Source organism: Erithacus rubecula (assembly GCF_903797595.1).
Source record: "Erithacus rubecula genome assembly, chromosome: 22".
Classification (NCBI taxonomy): Eukaryota; Metazoa; Chordata; class Aves; order Passeriformes; family Muscicapidae; genus Erithacus; species Erithacus rubecula.
This window is the reverse complement of record NC_136674.1, coordinates 6,841,765-6,861,087: the sequence shown is the minus strand read 5'-3', so window position 1 is coordinate 6,861,087 and position 19,323 is coordinate 6,841,765. Positions and strand designations below refer to the sequence as shown.

At 49.7% G+C, this 19,323-nt stretch overlaps 3 protein-coding genes across 4 annotated transcripts; 2 read left to right on the top strand and 1 right to left on the bottom strand.

Moving 5' to 3' along the window:
* The first annotated feature begins 687 nt into the window (after window positions 1–687).
* On the top strand, window positions 688–4,921 carry C1QBP (complement C1q binding protein). The gene is given in 8 exon segments (XM_079325274.1): window positions 688–784; window positions 787–875; window positions 877–934; window positions 1,448–1,598; window positions 1,998–2,085; window positions 2,663–2,758; window positions 3,400–3,522; window positions 4,500–4,921. Coding segments are annotated over 8 exon segments (837 nt in total). The 5' UTR covers window positions 688–702; the 3' UTR covers window positions 4,650–4,921.
* A 262-nt stretch (window positions 4,922–5,183) lies between these two features.
* Window positions 5,184–8,483, bottom strand: RPAIN (RPA interacting protein). Its single transcript, XM_079325275.1, has 7 exons — window positions 8,352–8,483; window positions 7,776–7,955; window positions 7,199–7,262; window positions 6,646–6,760; window positions 6,358–6,421; window positions 6,120–6,254; window positions 5,184–5,396 (listed from the first exon to the last, which is right to left on the bottom strand). Exons 1-7 carry the CDS (start codon window positions 8,427–8,429, stop codon window positions 5,367–5,369), a joined length of 666 nt encoding a protein of 221 aa, XP_079181401.1. The 5' UTR covers window positions 8,430–8,483; the 3' UTR covers window positions 5,184–5,366.
* Window positions 8,484–8,516: 33 nt separating this feature from the next.
* NUP88 (nucleoporin 88) lies at window positions 8,517–18,230 on the top strand. Of its 2 annotated transcripts, none has more exons than XM_079325258.1 (17): window positions 8,517–8,779; window positions 9,267–9,436; window positions 10,012–10,137; window positions 10,360–10,446; window positions 11,119–11,295; window positions 12,186–12,369; window positions 12,836–12,986; window positions 13,618–13,716; window positions 13,836–13,926; window positions 14,270–14,371; window positions 15,301–15,417; window positions 15,828–15,953; window positions 16,487–16,552; window positions 16,777–16,857; window positions 17,180–17,306; window positions 17,632–17,750; window positions 18,014–18,230. In XM_079325258.1, the coding sequence occupies exons 1-17, from the start codon at window positions 8,549–8,551 to the stop codon at window positions 18,075–18,077; spliced, it is 2,118 nt and encodes a 705-aa protein (XP_079181384.1). In that variant the 5' UTR covers window positions 8,517–8,548; the 3' UTR covers window positions 18,078–18,230. The 2 variants fall into 2 exon arrangements, with proteins under 2 accessions (XP_079181384.1, XP_079181383.1); XM_079325257.1 differs by having other exon boundaries at window positions 8,518–8,779; window positions 15,259–15,417.
* Window positions 18,231–19,323: the final 1,093 nt, after the last annotated feature.

The following is a 19,323-nucleotide window of genomic DNA, read 5'->3' as shown; positions in this document are numbered from 1 at the left end:
CAGAATAAAGATGTGATGGTGGAAATCTGAATCCTGCGTGCTGTTTTGTGAGACACAGAATAAATCATGGGACAGTCCAGTTCCAGTCCTGGTGTTCATGGTTCTCATGGCAATGGGTTCACAGTCAGCAGTGTGGGCTTAAAGATGTGAAGGTAGCACAGTGAATCTGTGCTTCTTGTGCAGAATGGACTCTGCTGTTTACACCTGTGGGGAGTTGGGAGTTAAAATTCTGGTCCTTCGATGGGGTGGTGTCAGTTTGATGGAGCAGGATGCTGTCCTGCTCCTGCCTTCTGTGCTTCTCCTCAATAGTGGGTACCAGTGACAGCTTTTGGACAAAGGGAAGGCTTGATGCCTTAGTTGAAATATACTCAATGACCAAAAATCCCTCAAACATTCATATTTTCCTTTTTCTGAGGACACCACCACGTGCCATCCTGAACACGGGAGTGGCATGATGTCTGGGATAAAACCTGTGCCTGTCTCTCACATTCCTAAAGCTCTCATTATGCCTTCTCTTGAGAAGGGACCTGTACGGGTGCCATCCCTGCCCATTCCCAGGCACAGCGTTGGCACGCTGCGTCCCGCCGGGGCCGGGACTCGAACCCGGGTCCCTAGTCCCGCGCGGGGCCCGCCGGGGCCGGAAGCGCGGCGCGGTTCCGGGGCGGGCAGTGCCGTCCGTGTCCCGCCGCCCGGTGCCGCACGATGCTGCTCGCCCGCTCCGTGCGCGCCGCCGCCGCCGCGCTGCGCCCTTTGCCGCGCCGCCCGCTCAGCTCCGCGGCGCCCCGGCGCTGCTGCCGCCGCCCGCCGCCGCGCCGGGCCTGGCGCGCTCGCTGTGGCAGCTGGGCGGCGGCGCGGGGCGCACGGCGCTGCTGCGGGCCGCGGCGGGGCTCGGCCGGCCGCGTGTCCTGCGGCTGCGGCGGGCTGCACACCGAGGGTGAGCGCTGCACCCTCCGTCCTGGGGAGCACGTGGGGAGCGGGGGAGGCATTTCCCCTCTCTGCTCTCTTTCCCCAAGGCAGCTCCACCTTTCCCATATCCCCTTTTTCCCTAAAACATCCCTTTCCCTAAATTCTAGCAAAACCCCGCTTTTCCCCTTCTCCCCCTTCTCTGCCTCTCTTTCCCTACTCGCCCTTCCCGAACGTCCTTTTTCACAATTCCATTTTCCCTAACTCCACTTTTGCTAACTCCCCCTTTTTTTTTTTTTTTCAAATCCCCATTTTCCCAAACCCTTCTTTCCTACCCGTCCTTCCCTTATCCTCACCCTCCTTTTCCTTAACCCTCCCTTTTCTTACCGCCCTTTCCATACTCCCTTTTCCTAACCCCCTCGCATTTCCCTAATCCCCCATTTTCCAGCACCCCTTTCCCTCCTCTTTCCGTGAACTCACCCCTTCTTTTCCTTAATTCTCCCTAACCCTCCTTTTCCCCAACCCCATTTTCTCTCCCCTCCAGGAGACAAAGCCTTTGCACAGTTCCTGACGGATGAGATCCAGGAGGAGAAGAAGATCCAGAAGCACAAATCGCTGCCCAAGGTGTCCGGGGGGTGGGAGCTGGAAGTCCATGGCACAGAGGCCAAGCTGGTGCGGAAGATCGCAGGGGAAAAGTAAGTGGGGTCTGGGAAGGGTCCCCAGCACTGAGGGCAGGAGGGGAACAGTGAAACAGTGACCAGGTTTCTCCATGTGCTCATGCCCCAGACTGCAAGGTGCAAACGCTCTTTGTTTGACCACTTTGGGTCAAAGGTGGCTTTTTCACAGCAGTTTGTTGCTGTGTTTTGTGCTACAAAGTTTTGTGATCAAAGTTTTCACGTGGTCTTGCTGTTTTAAAAATGATAGTTCAGTAAAACTTTTCAAAGTGAGAGCATTTGGGGGGAGCAGCTTCTCTCACGTGTGTTTTAACTGCAGTACCTGGTTTTGTTCATGCTGTGTGAATTCTGAACGAGGACTTAAAAGACATTCTGATGGGCAATTTTTGGGTGTGTTCAAAGGAATTGTTTCTTTTGCAGGATAACTGTTACATTCAACATCAATAACAGCATTCCACCCTCGGATGAAGAAGATGCTCAGGAGCAGCAGAAACCTGATGAGCAGGAGGTGATTTAGCCTTGATGTGCATTTAATGTTGGGGACACAGATGAAGGTGGGAATCTTGCCTTAGGGAAGTTGGAGCCTTTAAGTGTTGAGGCTTTTTCTCCCCCTTGATATTTGGGAGCATTAAGTCACAAAGTGCAGATTTTCCAGGGCCTTGCTGTTACTTTCCTCTGCTGCAGAAAGGCAGAGCAGGGTAGGAGGGCTCTGTGAGGAGAAATTAGAGGAATTCTGAGACTTTCTAGCACCTTCAGTACCAAAAGGGTCTGCAGGAGAGTGGGAGAGGGAAAGTTTATACAAGGGAATGGAGTGACAGGTTAATGGGGAATGGCTTTTAGCTGACAGGGAGTGGGGCTGAATTGGGTATTGGGAGAGATTGTTCCCTGTGATGTGGGGAGGCCCTGGCAAAGGGAAGCTGTGGCTGCCCCATCCCTGGAAGTGTCCAAGATTAGGTTGGATGGGGCTTGGAGCAACTTGGGATAGTGGAAGGTGTCAGGGAATACCCAGTGCTGGCTGGGCTGTGCTGTGATTGCTTTGGCTCCTGTTCAGATTCCAGTGCTGATGCAACTGTTCTCTTATTTAGCCTGAACTTACATCAACTCCAAACTTTGTTGTGGAAGTAATAAAAGATGATACAAAACAGACCCTCGTGCTTGACTGCCATTTCCCTGAAGATGAGGTGAGTGTCACTGTGCCCTGTTGGATTTAACTCCTCTCTGTAATTTCTTGCTTTTCTGAATCTGCACAATATCCAGTCTCCCCTTATTTCTTTATTTTTCTTAATCACACACACACAAAAAAAAAGGCTTTGTGCTTGCAAGAACTGTGGGGAGGAAATGTTTATGGCATTCCTCACATCCTGCCCTGGTGTTTCTGATCAGCTGCTTATTGGGCTGTTGATGGAATTACAGTAGAGAATTAGGGATTAAAAAAATGAGGGGAGAAAATAAAATTGAGAGCTTTTGCTCATGCTGGTATTCTTGGTTTATTTTGTAAATGTTAGGAGATGTTTAACAGCCAGTCCTGGTTGACAAAGATGAGACAGACATGGGAAGACATATTTGGAAGAGGTTTTTGTATATTTATATAACTCACACTGCTGATTCACATCAGGTCCCTCCTGGAGCACAAGCTTAGAGGATTTCCTGTGTTCTGTGCATGTCTGTGCCTGTCCTCACAGGCACACCTTGAGAAGGGAGAGGCACAGCCTGTCTGGCCTTGGGGCATTTCCTGAGGTATTCCCAGCCTGGGGCTGAGCTGGCTGAGTGTGCCCAATAATTGGAGCTAATTGCACATCTTGCATTTGTTTCCCTGCCTCAGATTGGACATGAAGGAGAGGAAGAAAGTGATATTTTCACAATTCGGGAGGTCAGCTTCCAGCCCACTGGAGAGGCTGACTGGAAGGACACCAACTACACCCTCAACACGGATTCCCTTGACTGGGTAGGTGCTGCTAAAGGCCACAGAGGGCACTCAGCTCACCTCTCCTGGGAATTAAACCTGTCTGGGACAGGGACTGTCCCTGCTCTGCCCCTGAACTGCTGGTTCAGCTGCAGACCGAGGGTGTTGCTGCTCCCAGGGCCGTGCACTGCAGGTGGCATTACCAGGAATCAGACAGATGGAACTTTTCCTTTCCAGATGTTGTAGGTGGATTTCCCAGTGGGGGAATCACACTCTAGAAATGCTTTGACACTTGTTAAACATCTTTTGATCAGTGTGTTTAACAATGTGGCTTATCAGACACCGTGGTTAGATAAAAGCATCTCTGTGTGTTATCTGATAAAATACATTGTGTCCTGGTTCTCCAGGTCTGTTGCTACAGTTGTAGCACTAAAATTATGCACAAGAATCTGTGTTCTCTTGTTTTCAATGCCAGTTCGAAAGCTACAATTTTTAGTTTGAGGCTGTTTAGTTTAAAACTGAAAGTAAAAATCCTAGAGTGTATCCCCTTGGGAAGCATTCATGTTAAAATTACTCAGTGTGCTGTAGACCATTCCACAGTGATTATTCTTTTTCTTCCCTGTCTTAAGACATTAAATTAATTTAAAATGTGTATGAAAAGGAAAAAGCAAAGTTCACAACTATAACATTCAAGCTTTTTAAACAAACTTGTCCATCAGATGTTTTCAATGTGTTAGTTCACCCCTGGGTAGAGGGGACAGGCACAGCTTGGCCTGTGTCATCCTTGACAGACTCCCTCAATGTGGGGATCATCTGCAGGGTGCAGCTCGTTTGTGGTGTTGGGTTTGGGTTTTTATTACATGTTCATGGTTCAGATGTTCTATCCAAGGTCAGGCCTGCCCTCCTGTGAGAGCTGGGCCTGATTTTTCTGGGAGGAAGTGCCAGGAGCCAGGGGACATTTTAATGCACTCCCTTCCCAGGTGTGTTCCACTAAGGAAGTTTTCTGTTCCTTGCCCCAGGCTCTCTATGATCACTTGATGGATTTCCTGGCTGACAGAGGAGTGGACAACACCTTTGCTGATGAGTTAATAGAGCTCAGCACTGCCCTGGAGCACCAGGAGTACATCAAATTCCTTGAAGACCTGAAAAGCTTTGTCAAATGTCAGTAGGTCAGGCTAGGAAACTTATCCTCAAATGTGGGTATTCCACAGTGCTGCTTCATCCAGCAATACCCAAACATATCTTCACAGTGGATGCAGAGAGTAAGTAATGTGGAAGGTGGAGAATGGGAGAACGAGGATTCTCACTTGGATTTGGGGATTTGCAGTGATGGTGCAGCCCCAGTCATGTTCTCCCACGCTATGGGCCAGAATTGCCTTGCCCTGCATGGGTTTTTTTTGTACATTAAGAGTGAATGTGGAGAATAAAACTGTTCAACATATCATTGAAAAGGGTGGTTTCTCTTGTTCCTGCTGTACTAGAGATGCCATGAAAGTGATGGCAGAGTTTGTCCATGCCTGAGCTGCTCACAGAATAGTTGTAGCAGTGATGGTTGAGCACTTCTCAAACTGGTGCCTCCAATTGTTGTTTGAAGGTTTTAAGTTTATTTAAGCTACTTAGTTTATTTTAGGTTCATTTAAACTCAAAGAGAAAGCTGAAGTCCAACATAAGGTATAGTATTAAAGACAACACAAAGGCCAAAATAAACTAAATATATTTATTTCAAAACATGTCCTGTATGATAAAAAGTGCAGGTCAAGGCAATACTACTGCCTTCTGAAGTGTCTTTGATGCAGCAGTTAGAAGTATGTACACAAGAGTCCTAGCAGCTCTGGGTGAAGTTTAGTATTGAAGTCTTCCAGAAGTAAAGCAGCAGCTGAATCACCTTAGAGGAGAATCATCCAGGAGTCACAGGCCTTCACAAAAAAGTTGAACAGAGAAGTTGTGTTAACGTATAAAGTTCAAAACTATTTGAATAGAAAAAACTATTGATTGGGGGAAAAATTTTCACAGAAGAGTTGTCAAGCACTGGCAGAGGCTGCCCAGGGCAGTGGAGTCACCATCCCTGGGGACATTTAAAAGACATGTGGCACTTGGGGACATGTGTTAGTTGTGGCCTTGGCAGTGCTGGGGGAATGGTTGGACTTGGTCTTAGGGGTCTTTTCCAATTTAAACAATTCCATGGCTCTACTGGAAATGCTCTGCCCCTAACATTTATCTTTACACTAGTTTTAGATTACAAAGTAAGTATCAGCTGTAGCTTGAGCCAAAGGGCTGCTTGTTCTCTGAGACACCTGGATGAAGCTTTTGAGGAGAGTTAAGTAATTTTTAGAGCTTTTCTTCATGAAACACTTATCTGAACACATGGTGCACACAAGATTTGGAAGTTGTTGGCTAATGTTAGGGAACTAAATTTGACAGGTCCTTGAAAGATTCCCTAATCCAGCAGTTAAAGGTGTGCACTTTGGAACTTCTCTTTTATGGTTACTGGTGGTCAAAGGTAAAGTCCTCTCCAAGGAATTTTTTTAAAAAACAGCCACACAAACCTCAGGGATCAACAGACTTGTGATTTCTGCCCATGTAACTGAGACATGGATCCAAGCAGGAATCCTTTCCAGGAACCTGACATTTACACTCACTGGGCAGCTCATGAGCAGACTGGCTTCCTCCTCCATGCCACTGGTGACTGTGAACTCAGGGCTGTGTGAGCACCTCTGGCTGTGCTCTGTCAAGGTGCTTTCCAGAAGTGACTGAAGCTTCCCTTCTGTCATATCCTGAGAAGAATTAGTTAAAAGTCACCTGAGTTCCTGTCTGTAGCTCAAAGCTGCCTCTGCAGCAGCAGAGATGCCACACACAACATGTCACAGTGCAGCTCACCTGTGTGCTGATGTACAGTCCACACTGGCAACAAACCAAGTGAGCCTGCACAGTCAGGTTATTCCTGGGAAGAGGAAACAATGAGCATCATGACACCCAGAACAAAGAAAGATTTTAGCAAAGAAACCCCTCAAAGAAACAAAAAGACAACCACCCCCCACCCAATAGAATTAGATCATTGCTCAGGCATTTTGTTGAAATGAACAGCAGCCTTTCTCTGCACATTTCTAAGCTCAGACTGCTTAGGAGAGTGGGGAATCTTGATTCCAATGCCAAGAGCTTTCTTACTTCCTACATACTGGGCAGATGACCCTGTCAGTGGCATCCAGGCCGTCCAGCATGGCGTTGAGCCATTCCTCATCGAGGCGCAGGCTCCGCTCGTATTCCTCCATCACCAGCTGCTCTGCAACAACACAGCACAGCAAACCCCTCAGGGCTGGGCTGCACACAGCTTGATAACAACTTCTATTCCTTTGAGTCAGATTTCTACACTTGGTGAAATCATTCCTGCTAATCCAGTTTTTTCTGTGGATCAGCTGGTCTCATATGGGTCTTTCTATGGATATTTTGGAAAAAACATACTGAATTGATTTATAAAGGTTTCTAGAGCTAATAGATACCTCAGTCCTGTTTCTCTGGCCTCTTTCACAGACCTTAAAATGCCATTTAAACTCTTAAAACAGTGAGAAGAGGTCTCAATACCAGGATTTCTAAGGAGGCTCTTCCCCTGTATCACGTGGTTTACAAGAACCAAGGGGTGCAGCATCAGCTGTTCTGCATTACTAGGAGGTCAGGGATGTTACACATCAAATAGGTGCCAGAAGATGTGTAAAGATCTTACCTTGCAAGATCAATTCTTGTTGGATCTCTTCCAGCACTGCCAGCTCATCAGGGTCCTCCAGCATCTGAAAGGTGAATCAGTCAGTGATCCTCCCGTCCAGTTATTTTCTCACTTCCAACACCTGACTGAGCAGATAAATTCACTCTTATTCTCCTGTCTAGTAAATCCCTGTGTTTGCAAACCCATGCACTGTGGGAAGCAACCTCACTGTAAACACGTGCAGAGCCAGCTAGAATGGATCCAAGTACAGCCTGTCCAAGAACTTGCTTTTTAAGACATTCAGGTTTCATTTGCATTCTCAGAAGAGGGAAGTGACAGAGCAGCTATAAAAAGCACAGATGAGGAAACCAACCCTCGGCTATGATCCACAGGCTGTTTGTGAAGGAAATAAAGAATTTCCCCACTCATGCCCAAAGGCACTTTCACAGCTCAACACCCTTCCTGAGCTGTAGAACTGGAAACCCTGAAGCTCGAGTTTTGTCAGCTCCAGTGAGAAGCTGAAGTGCTACCCGCAGGGAGCTGTATTTGGCACCCCTGTATCACACACCTGGTGCTGATGCTGGGGGCCAGCACTGACCTGCTCCATGGGCTGATCTCCGCCGAGGCCGGGCAGCCTGTCCCGCAGCTCCTGCCACTCCTGCTCCATCACCTCCTGCACCAGCAGCGCTCCGGGGGCCGCCGCACTCGGCCCGTCCCCGGCCTGGCGGTACCGCTGCAGCAGCTGCGCCCGGCTGCTCCTCAGCCGCTCCATGCAGCGCTGCCCAGAGGGGAGAGCGCCGGGCGTCAGCACCGGCTGGGCGGGATGCGGGATATGGGGGGATCCCGGGGGAGACACGGCGGAGGGCTGAGACAGCGGGACCCCTGAGGGGACACGGGGCAGGGCGGGGGACTGGGGCAAGATGGGGATAGGGCACGGGAGACAGCGGGGCTGGCCGTGTCCCGGAGGGGCTGCAGGAGTGATGGCAGCTCCCAGCAGAAATGCCGGGTGCTCGCAGAGCGAGTTCGGGAAGGGGTTAGGAGAGAGGTTCGCACGGGGCGCGGTACACCCGCCACAGCGGGACCAGTGCGGTCAGTCCCGGGACGGGACGGGCCGACCTACATCCAAAGAAGGAGAGAACTCATGTTCCCCGCTCCCAGCCCCCTCCCCGCTCACCCTGCGGTACGTCTCCCTCCATGGCGGCCCGCCCGGGCTCTTGTACCGCGCTCGGTGCCGCTGCACCGGCGCCGCCATCGCGCCGAGCCCACAGCGCGCCAGGCCCGCGGGGCGCGCCGGGAAATGTAGTCCGCGTGGGGCGGCGCCGATTGGCCGCGCGGGGCCGTGACGTCAGGGCGGCGGCGGCGCGCGGGGCGATGGCGGCCGATTGCGGCCCGGCGGAGCAGTGGCGCGCCGCGCTGCCGCAGCACGCGCTGTTCGGCCGGCTCCGCGAGCGCGCGCCCGCCGCCCCCCGCCCGCCGCGGCTCCGCGACCTCCTGTGCGGGCTGGGCGCCGACCTGCTGCTCTGGGACGGACCCTCCGCCGCCCTGCTCAACATCGGCCTGCGCCGCCTCGGCACCGACCCCGCCGCGCTCGGCCGCTACCAGGTGCGGGCCGCGCCCAGCGCCGGCGGGAGCGCGCGTGGGAGGCGGTGAGGGGGTCCTATGAGGGAATGGGGAGGTTGTGAGGGGATGAGGAGGAGGAGAGCGGGGGTGCGGGTGTTTGGGCTGTGAGGGGATGAGGGGTCCTGTAGGAGGGGCTGAGTGTGAGGGGCCGTGAGGGGAGGAGGGGTGTGAGGGGCTGAGCGGAGTGTGGGGGAAGAGGGGTGTGATGAGGCCTGAAGGGATGTGAGGAGCACCATGGTGTGCACAGGCCTGAGGGGTCTGTTCTCTGTTCCTTGAGGGCCCCTGGACGGTTCATCACCCCTCAGCCCGCCCTGGGGTGTTTTTCCCCAAGGAACCCACTGCTTCGTGCCGTGGAGCCGGGTTGCTCCTCCTTCCCTGCCGTGTAAATCACCATCCAAAATAAAGATGAGCTGTGCTTCCGCGAGTGCTTTGAACGGCTTGTGCTTCCCTGTAACACTTCTGTTTTCAGACCCTTCTGTGCATAAACCCGCCCCTTTTCGACGTGCACCAGACGCTGCTGAGCCCTGCCCAGCACCATGTGGCGCTCATTGGTACCAAGGGGCTCATGGTGCTGGAGCTGCCCAAGCGCTGGGGCAAGAATTCCGAGTTTGAAGGTGGGAAATCCACGGTGAACTGTAGGTGAGTGAGACCCCAGGTGGTTAATGACATCCTTGTCCTGCCACTCTTCCTCCACAGCCTCTCTTTCTTGGGGTTAGGCAGATACAGAACACACTGGTGGAGCACACAGGTTGTATTGGGGTTGTGGGGTAGTCATGAATGAAATTATTTTGGCTGCTTGTCAAGTGATCCAAAGAAATGACCTTCTAAACTTGTTGCAATTGCTGAAGAGATACTCTAGTATTCTCTGGCCTTTCACAGAATTCTGGAATGGTTTGGGTTGGAAGAGACCTTAAAGACCAGCAAGCTCTAAATCCTGCCATGGACAGGGACTCCAAGCCCTGTCCTGCCTGATTTTGGACTTCCAGAGATGGGGCAATTTCTCTGGGATCTTTCAGCTATGGCAACTAAAAGAAGATGTTTGGGGAAAAATAACGGAGGTCTTCAAGTTAAAGCTGCCTCTCCAGCTTTCAGAGTAGTACAGATAAAGGCTTTGAAGCCTTTTCATTGTGTCTCTAGCTCTTCTTGCCCCCACTCCCCTTTAGAAGTGTGGTGTGTGTTTCTGTCCCAGTGCAATTCTGTGCTCTGTGTTCCAGCACCATTCCTATTGCGGAACGGTTCTTCACCAGCTCAACCTCCCTGACATTAAAGCACGCAGCCTGGTACCCCTGTGACACCTTGGAGCCCCACATTGTGCTCCTGACATCTGACAACACCATAAGGTAAACCCCCTTTGTGGCTAGTTACCTGAAGTGCCTTTTTTTGTCATATCCAGTCTTATTTTGTCACTTGGTATTTGCATCCTGCCATTTTTACTGGAGTTAGCAATAAAATAACACAGGATGAGAGGAATTTCAGACTGAGAGTGGCTGGAGTTCCTGCATCAGCAGGGAATGTGCAGCAATGCCAGCAGAATGAGCATGGCTGCTCTTTCTTTCCCCCAGGTTTTACAGTCTGAAGGTGCCTCAGACACCCATCAAAGTGATTGTGCTTTCAGACAATGAGGAGGAGACCCTTGCAATCAAAACAGGGTTGGTGTGGCTTCTTGTATTTTAAAATGCTTCTGCAGAATAAGCTCAGTATTCTCACTTGTGTTTTTAATGAGTAGGTGATAAAAGTGCCTGAAAATCTGATTAGAATTCTATAGTGCTGACACTTCCTCACAGCAGAGTATCTACACTTTCCTTTTCCCTGTCTTTCATTTTCTTTGTCTTCTTTCTCTTTCTCTCTCTCTTTTCCCATTTTTCTCTTCTTTTTCTCCTTTTCTCTTTTTCTTTCTCTTTTCCTTTCCCTCTCCTCTCCCCCATCCTTCTAAAACAAAGTGGTGACAAACTGTACAGTCAAGTGTTTGTCAGAGTAGCAGTTTGAAAAACACATATTAATTTTAAGACAGGGTTAAGGATGGGTTTTTGAGTAAGGAATGCAGAAAATAGGTTATGTTTTTATTTCCCTCTTGGGCTGGTTGGAAATGGGAATCTTGCACTAATGATGTGCCTCACAGGAGTGCCAGAACACCTCTTGTATCCTCTGAAGCCGTGGGGGCACTGCAGAACCCATGTGCCATGGGAAGGGTGTCACTCACCTGGTGTTGCTGGGGCACTGCTGGATGTTGTTTGGCAGGAGTTTGGCAGCACATGCCTCAGGCCAGGGGAAGCCTGGTGCTCTCAGTCCCTGCTGACCCAGCTCTCCCTGCCCTGTGCCAGGAGAGCCTACACAGCGTCCCTGGGCGAGACGGCCGTGGCCTTCGACTTCGGGCCGCAGGTGCCGGTGCCCAGGCACGTCCTGGGCCAGCGCGGCAGCGAGGAGGTGCTGGGCTACCCCCTGTACATCCTCTACGAGAATGGAGAGACCTTCCTCACCTACATCAGCCTGCTCCAGAGGTGGGTCTCACCCTCAGGGCTCACGGGCTGCTCGCAGCTTTGTACTCTGCTGGGGGGAGGGAGTCTCCTCTCTGCTTGGCTGGGGCTCTGTGAGAGGTGCTGGGCTCATCGCAACCTGCTCTGTCTCTGTGGCAGTGCTGATGGACTGGAATCCAAAACCAGTGGGTTGTCCTTTCTCATCCAAACACTGTGTGTGCAGCTTCCACTGCTCAGAATGCACTGTGCATTATTTACCATCAGCAATCTGATATGAAGACACAGGGCTGTAAAAAGGTCAGAGGGTCTAAAGCTGTTCAGTGTATTTTGTGGTCTTCAATTCAGCACAGGCATCCTTAGCTGTGGATGAGGCATCCTACAAAAAGAAATATTTGAAGAGTATAGAGGGTTCACAGGCATGTTCTGCAATGAAAATCAGGATGATTAATCAATGATACAAGAATGAATTACTTTTAACAATTGAGAAGGTGATGCAAGACCTACAAGTTAGATCTTGTGTAGTTGAATATTAAAGAGTGTGGTACTTGAGTTAGAAAGATTACTGTTTGCCTCTGCACTGAGCAGATCTGTCTGCAGGCTTTAGTCCATCTAAAGTTCTGCCCAAAGAAATGCCACAACACAAAATGCTGCTTGTTCAGTGCAAGAAACCAGATGAGTAATCACTAGGTTGAGCTTTTAATGAGTATGAAAATGTTTCCTCGTGAATTTTTGCAGTGTAGCTTTGGTTGCTTTGAAAGCATAAAATACAATAAAATGAGCTCTGAGATCTCCAGCACGGAGCTGCAGGTCAGCCCTGTCATCTGCAGAGGGGATTTGGAGCTCCAAGCCATTGCTGGCCATTGCTGGGCAGCACCCTGCAGAGCAGTCAGAGACCCCCCGTGTGTCCCTTGCAGCGCTGGCAGCCTGGGGAAGCTGCTGGGGCCCCTGCCCATGCACCCAGCAGCCGAGGACAACTACGGCTACGACGCCTGCGCCGTGCTGTGCCTGCCCTGCGTCCCCAACATCCTGGTCATCGCCACCGAGGCGGGCATGCTCTACCACTGCGTGGTGCTCGATGGAGAGGAGGATGATGAGCAGGTACCTGCTCCTGCTCTGGGGGCTTGTCTGTGCAGGCGTTTCTGTTGCTTTAATCCAAGTTCCTGGCTGCACAGTGGCAGGATTGCTGGAGGTGTGTGCCAAATGCCAAAGCTGTGTTGTTTTGGAATGAGGCAGTGAGTCTTTCTCCTGTTTCAGCCAGTTCCTGTGGCTCCATGACACTTACTTTAAATCTCAGTCCTGTGTACCCTGACAGTAGATCAGTTTTTGATCAAATTTACTATGATCTAATTTAAGGAGGATTTTCTAAGAAACCCTGGTTTGATCAAGTTTGCTATGATCTAATTTAAGGAGGATTTTCTAAGAAACTCTGGGTTCGAGTTATTTTTTTAAGTAATTTTGCACTACATTTCTCAACAGTTAAAACTGGTAATTGTTTCTTGATGCTGTTTATGTTGGCATTCCTATTTAAATGATGTCTCACAGAAGAATTCAATGCTCTTTACAGTCAGAAAAGTCCTGGGACCCAAGATCGGATCTTATTCCTTCCCTGTACGTGTTTGAATGTGTTGAGCTGGAACTTGCACTGAAACTGGCCACAGGAGATGAAGAAGATCCTTTGGACTCTGACTTCTCTTGCCCAATCAAGCTGCACAGAGGTAGGGCTGTTGTTCAGTTTTTGGCTTTTTATTCCATGCAGTTAGGATCCAGTTATTTGCATGTTCTCATTGGTGTCAGACAAACAGGGATTAGAGTAAGGATTTACCTGATGCCCTCAACAGAGCTGTGGAAGGAGCAAGCTTGGGATGGGCTCCAGTGTTGGCTCAAGGGCAGATTACACATGGTCAGTACTAAATCCTGTCATCTGAGGTTATAAAGTAGAAGTTTCTGCATCTGTGCTGACCTGTGACCTGTGTGAGGGAGTGCTGTGGGGAGGGTGATCCTGAGGGAAGGATCTGCTTATCCCATGGAATTGGGGGCAGGACAAAGTGTTTGGGTCTTAGGGAGCAAGCACCTTGTCAGAATGCTGGTTTGCTAGTTTGAATAATCTGCCACTGAAAACCTATCTGATTGATGCAGATGTGATGTGATCTGATGTGATAGGAAGGATTCAAAACAACTCATCAGTATTTTAGACTCTTAAGACATGGAACTCTGTTTCTGGTACTTGCACTAAGATGTTAGAGTTGACTGGACACTAAGTACATACACAAGATCAGCAGTGCAAGTGTAAAGGGTGAGTTTTTCTCAGTTCAATGCCATGTCTTACATTTTCTGCTTCAATTTCAGATCCCAAATGTCCCTCTAGATACCACTGCACACATGAAGCTGGTGTCCACAGTGTGGGCTTGACATGGATCAATAAACTGCACAAATTCCTTGGTTCAGGTGAGTGAGGGAAGTGAGGAACATGAACATCTGCCAGTAACAGGCTGGTGGGTGCAGATACTACTGAATCCCTCACCCTGTCAAGTGGATCTGATGCATCCTGACATGTCTCCTTGTAGATGAGGAAGACAAAGACAGTTTACAAGAGCTGGGGGCAGAACAGAAGTGCTTTGTTGAACATATTCTTTGTACAAAACCACTGCCATGCAGGTAAGAAACCAAACCCTTTCTCAATTGCTTTCAAATTAGGGACTTGCTATGGAAAATATTTATGCTTTGTCATCTTTTGCTGAATTCTTCCCATTAAAGTAATAAAGTGAGCTCAAAAGATTTCAAACAATACAACTGAACAATTTGTGTTTCAGGATTCTTACTGCACAGTTAGGGTAGTATCTTAAATTCTTGTGTTACTGTCTGAAAATCACCTGTCAGACCAGCAGAAATTTTCTCTTCCATTTACCTGACCTTGGAGCATTCCCAAAAGAGTGAATGTGTACAACTTCAGGAACAAAAAACTTTCCTGACTGGGTAATTTTTGTGTTCTTCCCTTCAGGCAGCCTGCTCCAATTAGAGGATTTTGGATTGTTTCTGATGTCCTGGGGCCCACGATGATTTGCATCACCAACACCTATGAGTGCATTACAAGGCCTCTCCTGTATGTGGTTCTCAGTTGAAGTGCATGACTGCATGGGGATGACCAAAAAAAGATACTCCTATTTTTCAGTTACTCTTTAATTGTTTCACCCCAGGCTTCTGCACCTCTTAGGGCACACAGTGAAGTTTAGTTTTCTGAAGACTCCCTGGCTGAGCTGTAAAGTGTTACTGTAGTATTTACCTACTGCTGATAAGGTGTTTGTAGGGGATATAATTAATCAAATCACTTTTAGTGAGTGTTAGGACAAAAAAAATGTTCTTGATGGTATTGTTGAAGTTTTACATTGGGTTGGATATTCTGAATGGGCTACTGAGGTTATGTGTGCATGAAAGGGGATAAAAGAAGTAGGATTTTAGTTTGTGCTAGCAGTTACTTTCTTTGGAGGTGATGGCAAAGATACAGAGTGGTGTAAATGAAATGAACTCCTTGAGGGGATGACAGTATTTTCAGCTTATTTTTGCAGGACACTGTTTAAGATAGGACAGGTACCATCAGCAGAGCCAGTGTTAACTCAGGTTCTCCTACAGACCTTCTGTTTATTTCACTGTTTCCACAGAGGTGGGCAGTGACTGTGCTTTGTTGAAAGGTCATGCTGCTGTTCCAGTGTCTGCCTGCCTTGTTGTGGAACTTTCTTCTCCTTAAGCCAAAGGATATTTATGATTCTTGCTAGTTTGAGCCACGAGCAAACAGGAGTGGGGGTGTGAGCTTTAGCTGCCCTGCTAGGGCTGCATTTACCACCTAACTGAAAGAGCTGCTTTTAGAAGCCTGCAGTACCACAGGAACTCACAGAGCAGGAGTTCCTCTCCTGCAGTACCAGTTAAGCTGTGCTGTGGTTTCAGTGAGTGGTCTGACTGTTGTTCTCCCCTGTGTGGTACCCTGTGTGGTAGAAGCACTGTCCACCCTGCCTCCCCTCCCCTGCTGTGCACCAGGGAGGACAAGGAGCTGGCCGTGTCCCCGCTGCGCATCGTGGCCGACGCGGAGCATTCCTTTGAGAAGCACATCCAGGCCATCCTGCAGCGCACCTCGGCCAACCCCCTGCATCTCAAGTGAGCAAAACCTCTTCTCCTGGGCCTCCTCAAGTGGGAACACTTGGGAATAGGGGCCAGCTCCTGATGGAACAGCACACTGCCTTGGGCACAGCAGTGCTGGGACACAGCTGCTGTGTCCCTGTGGGGGTGGCATCCAGTCCAGCCATGGTGATCACCTGGCTCCAGTCTCCTGCTCAATGCAGGGCTGCCTTCAACTGATGAGGTTCTCATTGCTTGACCCACTGGGTTTGGGGTATCTTAAGCTACCTTGGGATTTCCTCATGTAAGAAAAATTATTTCTAGCAAAGGGATTTCACTGTAATCCCTCACTTTCATAACAAACCCCTGAGCCTTTACCATAAATACTGAAAGTGGTTTAGCCTTTCAAAGGAACATGTTAATAAGACTGCAAAAATATCAATCTTAAGATCTGCAGATAAGGATGCTGCTCCTCCCCCTGAAGAATGCCTTCAGCTTCTCAGCAGAGCCACCCAGGTGTTCAGAGAGGAATATATACTGAAACAGGACCTGGCAAAAGAGGAAATTCAGCAAAGGTAATGCAAAACTCATAAAAATGTGCTGGCCAATGTCTGTGACACAGCAGCACTAAGCACTGAGCACTCACCCTCCTCTGTGGATCTAATCCTGGTGAATGAGCAAATGTACTAAATGTAAAACTAATAATGAATACCAGAACTTAAAACTGAGTTATCAGGAAAAGCAGGGGAGTTTAATAGTTAATCTCTATAGTGGCTCATGGGGAAGAAAGCAATGGTGAACACACACACACACACACATAAAGTACTTTTCTCGTGGTGGTGTCTGCCTGCTTGGGCCTGTGGGTGGCAGGAAATCTGACCTCAGCACTAATCCTGACAAAGGAAAATTGCCTTAAGTTTCTGCTGCTTCAAACCATAGTCAGTTATTTACATTATACAGTTAGGACAAAAGGGGAGGTTTTTTCTCACCACTGCCCCTTTTCCAGTGTCTTTAGTTCTTCCCACTCCCAGCATTTTCTGTGTGGTATAAATCCTGATTCCCCTGGTTGCAAGTGGTTGGATTTTTGTTTGGTATGTGTTTTCTTCAGAGTGAAGCTGCTGTGGGGACAGAAAAAGAAACAGATGGAGGATCTGAATTACTGTCGAGAGGAGAGGTGAGTAGAACCTGTCTCCTTATCAGGAATGATGCACTGGGGTGGGGGTTTGGACAGGGCCCTGTGTGATCAGGTGACAAGGGAAGGCATTCCCAGCCACAGTGAATCCTGTAGGTTTGCTCCCTCCTCCAGCTGGCTGCTTCAGCTTCCTTGGCCTATTCCCACCCCCTGGCTTGTCCTGTGTGTGCATCTGAAGTAAGGAGCTGTTCCTCCCTTGCCTTAAGGAAAAGCCTGCGGGAAATGGCCGAGCGCTTGGCTGACAAGTATGAGGAAGCCAAGGAGAAGCAAGAGGACATCATGAACAGGTGAGTGCACACAGGCCTCTATTTCACATCACACCACTCATGTTCAGCAGAGTTTGCAGGGTGGTAGAACAGAGTGGGCAGGAGCTGCTGCACTGGTTTGTTACAGGACTGGGCTTCTGAAATTCCCTGTGCTGGGGCTTGGTGTGATTTGTCTGCAGGCCCAGCCTGAGCCAGCCCCATGCTCAGAAGTCCCACCTAAGACCAGTGGAAGGGAAAGGTGAAGCCCCTGAGACTTGGAAACATGGCCAAAGCACCAGGCTGCAGGTGTTGGAGCAGAGCTGGGTACCAGGGAAGTTAACCCAGAGACATTTCTTGTTCAAAGGATGAAGAAAGTCCTTCGGAATTTCCACTCCCAGCTTCCCGTTCTGTCTGATACTGAAAAAGATATGAAGAAGGAACTGCAGACAATCCATGACCAGCTGCAGCACCTGAGCAATGCCATCAGACAGGTGAGGAGGAACCAGGCTGGGAGGTTACTGACAGCTCCTCTGTGCTGTACTTGTGTTAATTAGCACCACTGTACTAAAGGGGCTTTGGGCCCTTGTTGGTAACACAGACAAACCTTTGCACATACTGTGAGCCCTCAGAGCTCCCCCTTCCTCAGCCTGGCAGGGACATTTCTTCTCTTTGTGGGAAGTGCAAAAGCAGGCAGGTTTGAACCCAGAAAGGAGCAATTAACTGCAGTACAGCACAGCAGTCTGTAATTAACCAGCCCCCACTGTGGCAGGCAGGATCAGCACTGACTGGGGCCTCTGTTTTCTGCTGAACCCACAGGTGAAGATGAAGAAGGAATACCAGCAGAAGCAGATGGAGAAGGGGCGAAGCCCCCGCAAGCCCAGCATCAGCCTCAGTGCCTACCAGAGCAAGTGCATCCAGGCTGTCCTGAGAGAGGAGTAAGTGCAGGCTGGGCTCCCCCAAGGAGCTGAGCCCTGGCATCCTCTGCAGCTGCCTCAGGTGGCATTTGGGCCGTGCTGCAGGAGGGGATGGGGGAGAGGGGCTCTATACTGTGTGTGTGGAAGTGCAGTCTGTAATCCAGCCTGGGAGGACAGGCACTGCTCCCACCCCCTGCTTCCACCATCTGAAGTGTTTCCCTCCCCACTGAGTCCTGTGCAGGTGGCACCTGCAGCTTTTTCACTGGGGGTGTTTTTTCTTGAAGGGGAGAACACATCCGGGAGATGGTGAAACAGATCAATGACATCAGGAGCCACGTGAATTTCTGAGGAGTCCCTGGAGAGGACCCTGCACCCAGAGGCTGCATGGGCTTTACCTGCCATTCCCCCTGTATATTTACCATTTGTATGTTGAACAATACACCTTTTCCTTATTATTTTGTAAAGAGTTGTGAAATTAAATACTTTTGATATGACTCCTCACACGCTGTGGATTTTGTTTTTCTCAGGGGAGGTGTTTTCTATGCAGGGTGTTAGAGGGCAGTCCTTGCAGCTCCCTGGGGTTATCCTGGGATAGGCTCCCACCCTTGCTCCCTCAGGGGTTCCCTGGAGCAGAGAGAAAGACCAGAGCCGTGCACACACACACTTCAGCAGCTTTTTTTAATTTGGAACACTTTCTCCATAAAGGACACACCTTCAGTACAGTTAACAAATGGTTACACTGGAATCCTGGAGACAGCAGAATTCTACACCCACGATTGCACAGGACACCAATGGCTTGGCTCACTGGAATGCAGTATTGACTCCCAAACACTGTTTGCCTTTTGCAAAAGATGGCTCTGGAGTCCTTCTTGCCATGACAAGGCCAATCCAGTCTCTGCTGTAACAGACTCTAGTGGACAGGAATCGTTGTCCTTCCCCCTGCCCTTGGGAAAGGAGCCATGGTGAAGCTCAGGGGGACAGGAGTGACTGCACTGCTGGAACAGGGGGCACTGCTGGGGAGGGACCGGGTACCAGACATGCTGCAAGAACACTTTGTACAGGTTAGGACTATACAGGTACAGGAATGCAGACACAACTCCATCCAGGCCCTGTCACCAACAGCTCAGTGTCACAGCTGGGCAGGGGACAGTGCCTGAGGCAGGAGAGCCCAGCCCGGCCCCAGCCAGGCTCCACAACGCCCAGAACTGGAAGGAAAAGCATTTGTTTTCTCATGTTCATGAGCAGTAACACCAGAATCCATCATCCAGTGAGTACACCAAGAGCTTTTCCTACATTTACAGTCTTTTACATTTGCTCTGCAAATTTGGCACACACTGTCTTGCTTTGCTTTTAAAGGCCCCTTTAAGTTTGAGTTCAGCAGCAGCTCAGCTGCTGCTGCTGAAGCTTTGCTGTCCTTGCCCAGGAGGGACAGCAGGTTGCAGGGAGCACATCTCCCACCAGGTCAGTGAACAGCCAGGGCTCCAATTCCAAACTGAATCATTTAAAATCTGACATCACAGCAGTAGGTGAAGAAAGGTGACTCGTGTTCCAACACTAAAATGGTCACAGCTGGTACTGAGACAGGAGCACAGGT

What these genes read in the sequence shown, in the direction of transcription:
- RPAIN (XM_079325275.1), bottom strand. Translation starts at nt 8,429, where the DNA reads ATGGCGGCGCCGGTGCAGCGGCACCGAGCGCGGTACAAGAGCCCGGGC. An exon ending in ACAAGAATTGATCTTGCAAG is followed by an intron (nt 6,761 to 7,198) that starts GTAAGATCTTTA and finishes GTGTTGTTGCAG; the next exon opens with AGCAGCTGGTGATGGAGGAA. An exon ending in GACTGTACATCAGCACACAG is followed by an intron (nt 6,255 to 6,357) that starts GTGAGCTGCACT and finishes AATTCTTCTCAG; the next exon opens with GATATGACAGAAGGGAAGCT.
- NUP88 (XM_079325257.1), top strand. Translation starts at nt 8,549, where the DNA reads ATGGCGGCCGATTGCGGCCCGGCGGAGCAGTGGCGCGCCGCGCTGCCG. An exon ending in ACCCTTGCAATCAAAACAGG is followed by an intron (nt 10,447 to 11,118) that starts GTTGGTGTGGCT and finishes GCCCTGTGCCAG; the next exon opens with GAGAGCCTACACAGCGTCCC. An exon ending in GCCAACCCCCTGCATCTCAA is followed by an intron (nt 15,418 to 15,827) that starts GTGAGCAAAACC and finishes ATCAATCTTAAG; the next exon opens with ATCTGCAGATAAGGATGCTG.